The sequence below is a fragment of the Homarus americanus genome, unplaced genomic scaffold (assembly GCF_018991925.1).
Source record: "Homarus americanus isolate GMGI-L3 unplaced genomic scaffold, GMGI_Hamer_2.0 scaffold48220, whole genome shotgun sequence".
Classification (NCBI taxonomy): Eukaryota; Metazoa; Arthropoda; class Malacostraca; order Decapoda; family Nephropidae; genus Homarus; species Homarus americanus.
The window spans coordinates 428531-436030 of NW_024755060.1; the positions used below are offsets into that span (position 1 = coordinate 428531).

At 41.1% G+C, this 7500-nt stretch overlaps 1 protein-coding gene across 1 annotated transcript in view; it reads left to right on the forward strand.

Moving 5' to 3' along the window:
• Positions 1–7500, forward strand: part of LOC121856314 (collagen alpha-2(IV) chain-like) — a 57078-nt gene that overhangs the window by 22670 nt on the left and 26908 nt on the right. Inside the window, exons 13-15 of the mRNA XM_042351790.1 lie at positions 632–681; positions 4250–4493; positions 5126–5156. Coding sequence (XP_042207724.1) covers positions 632–681; positions 4250–4493; positions 5126–5156 — 325 coding nt within the window. The remainder of the gene's footprint in view (positions 1–631; positions 682–4249; positions 4494–5125; positions 5157–7500) is intronic.

The following is a 7500-nucleotide window of genomic DNA, read 5'->3' on the forward strand; positions in this document are numbered from 1 at the left end:
AAAAAAATAAAAATAAATAAATAAATAAATATATATATATATATATATATATATATATATATATATATATATATATATATATATATATATATATATATATATATATATATATATATATATATATATATATATATATATATATATATATATATTATATATATATATATACAGTATATATATATATATATATATATATATATATAATGAAGGTGAGATACAGGAATGTATAGTTATTGATCTTCTATTACTGTATTATTGTCTTCATAAAGTACAGTACAGGGGGTCCCCGGGTTACGAACAGGTTCCGTTCCTAGGTCAGATTTGTATGTATGAACACATGCTATGTGCATACCGTATTCTTAAGAACAATGTTTAAAATCCCACTATATCATAGCCTAAGTCCTTATATACATTTAAAATCACTTAATTTAAGATAAAAGACGAAATAGAATAACAAGATACAGTAAATGAAAGTAAAAAAAATAAGTCAGCGTAAATAAAATACTGTACTGTAAATTTCAAGTTTAACCTGGTTCATAAATCGAACCCTGTAATCAAATATTTTATATGCTTTACTTTTGATTGAAGAAATGTCCAAAATCATAATTTAATTAAGTAATTCTTGTTTCAGTGGAATAAAAGGTCCATCAAGAGCCAGGCAGTGTAGGCTTACCTCGCAGAGTGATTCGACCTGATTCCTAACAAGCAACATGGGCCCAAAGGGCACTCGGTAATAGACAACACTGAGTACAGTAGAATCCTGGTTATCTGAAACCCATCCAACCTGCAGATTTAACTAATTGGCACCAAACTGAAATAATAATAAAGAAATTCCCCAAAAATCAGCTAGAATCTTAAGTTTGAATACGCTTTCGCACTGAGGATGAGCTTCCATATTCATTGTTATGATAAACAATAAAATTATACATACCATATAAAAAATACAATAGTAGATATTTTTTGTAAAAAAAAATAGCTCCTTCACACTCAAATCATCCTTTGGGCAACATGGCATAGTTCAGGCAGTCACTTAGCTGACTCACAGACATTTAGCTACCACGCTGGCTGTGTGTATGCCGTGGCGTCACATCTTGAGGAGCACAGCCATGCAGTTATATAGTAACCACCACCTCCACCCACATATACTCATGCTCTCATTCATCTTATTTTATAGTTTTATATTATATTTTATTTATTTCTAAATCACATCGTTTATATAAAAAGTAATAAGTGTTTAAAGTCCATTTTCTCAGACACAAATTTACAAGGTCACCTTGTAGCACTGTCCGTTGTAAGATTTATTGGAGGATCCTAAGAGTGAGATTCAACTAACAATCTTTATCTGGCACTTCTCAATCCCCATAGGTGGCAGATAACAGAAATTCTACTGTACTATATTGTGAAACCCGTCTTGTACTTTTGACTACGGTATTCAATATTACTTTTAGTTGAGTTTAATAAGTTATACAGTAATATATGGATTGTACTTTTTGTATATGATTTTAACACTACAGTCTCTCCCTCGACTTCTGACGGGGTTCGTCCCGGCGACCAGGTAGTAAGTCAATGTAATAATACATAGAAATTCTAAAATGAAATATGGTACAGTAAAAGTAATCAATAATTAAAAAGATAAAGTGTTCCTGTAAACTTGCCTTTAATGTAGTCAAGCTGAATTTTTTTTTTTGGGCCTCAAAATTTCATTTAACATGGAATACATTAATTATGGATAGAAGCAGAAAGGAGGAGAACAGAGCTAGGTGGGTCATCAATTTCACTTTCTTCAGACAGAGCTAACATACTTGTTTGTTGAAGGTGTGCATCATCTTTGGGGAGTGAAGAGGCAGCAGTGGTGGGGGTGTGAGGGAGACAGCAGTGGGGGACTTCTTAAATATATGTCAATTTAGACTGCACAATTTGCCTTTTATTTTCATTATGCAAATTTCCTGTAACAAGCAAGTGCATCTTGAATCAGTCTGTCAACTTTACAAAAGCAGCTCAACGATACGACCCATTTCTTCAAACATTTGCATCCTGTATTAATAATTGTAAATGCCTCTGCCATTGTTCACTGAAAACTTTTGGGGTGCAGGTTCTTCTTCTACATTTGTCTCTTCTTCCTCTGCAATTTCTGTGCCTCAGTTCAATAAGATCCTCGTTACTGAGCTCTTCTGCTACCACTTTCAACCAACCACTCAACATCATTACCAATTTCTAACTCAGTTGTTTACTAACTGCACTATATTGTTACTAATCTCAAATTGCTTCATCTTCATTAAATCGCTGAAACTATTCACATATCTTTTCAGGACCTTCCTTTCAGGACCTTCTTCCATATTCCATTCATGCACTGACCTGTAACCTCATCCCATGCTGCAGCTATGTTCTTTGTACATTGCAAAATGTTGTAGTCCTTCAAAACTCTGGCGTTTTCTCGCTTTCGGTAGCAGCAACAGCCTGAAAGCGAGGTGTTACATAAATATCACGCTTTAAAAACAACAATAACAATGATCCGCCAGGTTGGATGATAGAGTAGTGTTAATTAGATATGAACTACTATAACACATCAGGGTGGAGGTCGTCCAGGTGTGGTGGGTGTCCTGGAGCATTATCAAAATTATTAAATCTTGGCATAACCCCTTCCAGCCGAAGACAATATTACTCCTTGGCACCGTGGAATGAAACAACTCAAGACCAATCCTCAAACAGTGCTTGGGTCATCCATACTTTCTTATTACTGCAATAAAACACTGGCAGTGTGCTTGCTGATATTTTTCGCCCTTAGGTTCTCGAATGATCTATCATGAAGGTTCACCTGAAACCAGCTACATTCTTCCCCCAACAGGTGTGTGAATTCGGTCATGAATGCCTTGAATCGGCATGGTTTCGCCTCTTTGTGGATGTATGTTCATTCTGGCATGCGTTTCCAAGAATAAGCCAGTTCATCATTAAATGCTATTGCTCAGGCAAATATAATTTCCCTCCGCGATGACCGCGATCTAGCTCCTCCTTAAAAGCGGCCGGCACCCACATCAGCACTTGCTGCCTCTCCACTCACCTTTACACTGTGCAAACTGTAACGTTCTTAAACCTTTGGAACCACCCATGACTTGCTGTAAGGTTGCTCACACTCATCTCCTGCCTGCTCCTTCAGGCTTTTTCCGAAAAACTTCTTGCCTTAGCCTGTATGAGTTAGAAGCAGGGTATCTTTTGCAGCTGATCAACTTCCATCCATATCACAGTAATTTTCTCCATCTCATGAAGGACTTTGTCTTTTTTCGTTATTATTGTTCCTTTATAGGTGCTGATCCTTTCACTACCTCCACCAATTCGTTCATCCTTCAAAATTGTTGATATCATCGAATGAGAGAAGCCAGATCGCGTGAAATGGTTGCTACCATTTTCCATTTCATATTGCATTATTATTTTCATTTTCCATCAAAAGTAACTGACTGTCTCTTTTCTTCTCAGCTACGAGAACTCTCACTTTTTTTGCTTGCCAGTCATTTTAAGGGGGTACAACAGAAATTTTGTCAGTACCACAGCACAATCACTAAACGACAGCTTAACCAAGGCCAAACACCAACTGAAAGCGGAGACTCACGTCGTGGATGCTGTATTACACCATGATGAGGCGTGCCCAGCCCATGCTTGTCGTACGACCCAAACGTTTGGGTACTAGGGGCAGTGTGTTTGTCTTGCAGTGATCCCTTAAATCCACTTGTTCCTCAACATTAGAATAAAAATGTAAAATAAACCTTTACAATACAACTCCAACACAACTATTCATCTAACTTTCATTCAACTACGGTCATGATATTGTTTTCCATGCTGAGATATACACCTATAATTCATTCACCTTTCTATACTTAATCCATTCACCTATCATGCTATACCTAATTCATTCACCTATCATGCTATACCTAATTCATTCACCTATCATGCTATACCTAATTCATTTCACCTATCATGCTATACCTAATTCATTCACCTATCATGCTATACCTAATCCATTCACCATCATGCTATACCTAATTCATTCACCCATCATGCTATACCTAATTCATTCACCTATCATGCTATACCTAATCCATTCACCTATCATGCTATACCTAATTCATTCACCTATCATGCTATACCTAATTCATTCACCTATCATGCTATACCCAATCCATTCACCTATCATGCTATACCTAATTCATTCACCTATCATGCTATACCTAATTCATTCACCTATCATATTATACCTAATTCATTCACTTAACATATTTATTGATCAAGTGCTTTATATATTATCCACCAGGTAATCTAGGATTAAAAGGATTTAAAGGTATCCAAGGTGACACAGGCTTTGATGGACGAGATGGACCAAAGGGTGTTCCTGGTACAAGCAGGTCTGGACCACCGGACCGAAGGGTACCAGGACAGGTTGGAGATCCAGGCTTAGTGGGTCCTAAGGGAAACCTGGGCCAGAATGGCATTCCTGAGTACATGTGAGCACTGTGCATGTTTAGTTCTGTGTTTTTACCTTATATTTTTTAAAATGTTTGAATTTTGATTATTATAAATTTTCAATTGCTTGTATAAATCTTGACTGTATAGTGTGGGTTTGGGTTTTTCCTGTTTATTATTAATGTAGTTTTCCCAAGATATTTGTTACTGTTACTTTTTTGCTTTTTATTTAATACTTTATATATTTTTTGCTTTCCTACCATGTCAGGTGAAAAATCATTATTTTGGCATTAGAAAATTTAAGATAACTCCTTTATTTCTGTGTGCCAGTTATTGATGCTGGCTTTTTGTGTGTGTGTAAGCTAACCTGAGGGGTTGGGAAGCTTTTATTATACATTATATAAAGTTTGCAGAAAACCAATTAAATTTTATGTGATTTGGGTTTCATAAAGGAACTAGTATTTTTTGTTAGTGATGGGCAGGAACTTGGCTATACAGTATGTCTTTTTAACAGGAAGCCGTGTGGTAATAAGGGAAGATGGGAAGGTGGCATCAGTGACAGTAGGACTCCAGGATTGCCTTCAAACCAGGAGCAAGAGACCAGGTTTTGATGGAGGGCAGGAAGGTAAAGGCTTTTTATGTGGTTTTACCTGGGCTCCTAATAAGCTTAAAGCTCTCAAAACCTCGTTGCTTCAGGCTTCAAGGTTGCTTTTATAAATGCATTGCCAATGAGTTTATTTTTAGACTCTTTCAATAGTGAATTTATGCGGGTACAGGGTTATTTTTTAACAAATACTTGTACAGTAAAACATGGAGAGATCAGACAATTGTCAATGTTGAATATTCTATTGGGCATCCATCCCTTACCAAATTGCTACTTGATGTTTGAGGCAGTACCCCCAAACACACCAGTGCTGTACCCTCCCCCAAACACACCAGTGCTGTGCCCCTCCCCAAACACACCAGTACTGTGCACCCCTCTTTAAACACCCAGTCTGTGCACCCTTCCACACACCAGTACTGTACACCCCTCCCCAAACACACCAGTACTGTACCTCCTCCCATTTTTGTGTGGGTGTGTTTTGTTTTGTGTGTTTGTGTGTGTTTGTGTGTTTGGTTGTTTGTTGTTGTTGTTTTAACACACCAGTACTGCCCCCCCAAAACTTGCACCAGTACTGTACCCTCCCCAAACACACCAGTGTGTACTGTGCTGTACCTCCCCAAACACACCAATTGCTGTACACACCCCTCCTGAAACACCAGTACTGTCCGTCACACCTCTAAACACACACCAGTGCTGTACACCCCTCCTAAGCCACCAGTACTGTACTTACACCTCCCCTGAAGCACACCAGTACTGTACCCTCTCCACTGTTCTGTCATACACCAGTACTGTACCCCTCCCCCGTTGTGTCAAACACACCAGTACTGTACACCTACAAAACACGCCAGTGCTGTCATCCCCAAAACTGACCAGTGCTGCCCCTCCCCCAAACACACCAGTGCTGTACACTCCTTCCCAGCTTGCAGTACTGTACCTCCTCCCAACCTGTTTTCTTTGCCCCAAAACACACCAGGACTGTGCACCCTCTCCCCAAACACACCAGTACTGTACCCCCAAAACACATAGGACTGCACCTCCCCCCCGACACCAGTACTGCTTTCTGCCCACTCCAAACACCAGTCTGTGCACCCTCCCACCAAACACACCAGTGCAGTACACCCCTCCCCCCAAGCCACACCAGTGCTGCCCTCTCCCCCAAACACACACCCCCAAAACACCAGGACTGTGCCCTCACAAACCCACCGTGCTGTACTGTACCTCCCCAACCACCAGTACTGTACCTCCTAAACCAGTACAGTACACCCTCCCCAAACCTGATGCTGTACCTCTGTTGCTGTGCCAGTACTATACCCTCTCTGGCCACAGTACTGTGCACCCTCTGGACACCATTTGTACCTCCCACCGACACACCAGTGCTGTGCACCCTCCCACAAACACACCGGTACCAGTGCACCCCTCTCCCAAACACACCTCGTACCCAGTGCACCTCCCCCAAACACACCAGTGCTGCCTCCCCAAACACATGTTGCTGTGCACCCTCTCCCCAACACACCAGTACTGTACACCCCCAAAACACACCAGTACTGTACACCCCTCCCCCAAAACACACCAGTGCTGTACACACCTCCCCAAACACACCAGTACTGTACACCCTCCCCAAACACACCAGTGCCCACACCCTCCCCCAAACACACCAGTACTGTACTGCATTACACACCTCCCCAAATACACCAATTACTACACACCTCCCCCAAACACGCCAGTACTACACACACCTCTGGCTCCCACACACAGTACTGTGCCCCTCCCCAAACACACCAGTACTGTGCACCCTGCTACACGCGGTACTGTGCCCTGCTCCCCAAACACACCAGTACTATACACCCTCTTTAAACACACCAGTACTGTACACCCTCCCCCAAACACACCAGTGCTGGCCACACCTCTCCCCCAAACACCAATTACTACCCTCCCCCAAACACACCAGTGCTAACACCTCCCCCCCAAACACACCAGTGCTGTGCCCCTCCCACCAAAACCCACACCAGTGCTGCACCTCCACCAAACACACCAGTACATGCACCCCTCCCCCAAACACACCAGTGCTGTGCACCCCTCCCCCCAAACACACTGTACACCCTCTCCCCAAACACACACCAGTACTATACACCCTCCCCCCCCAAAACACACCAGTACTAACACACACTCTCCCCAAACTACACCAGTACTGTACACCCCTCCCCAAACACACCAGTGCTGTACACCCCTCTCCCCAAACACACCAGTACTGTACACCCCCCCAAACATACCAGTACTGTACACACCTACCCAAACACACCAGTACTGTACCTCCCTCCTCCCAAACACACCAGTACTGTACACCTCCCCCAAACACACCAGTACAATTTTACATTTCTTTATGCAAATGTATTCAATCCATATAATATCATTGTTCTAAATCAAATGTAAGTCTATGTTCTTTT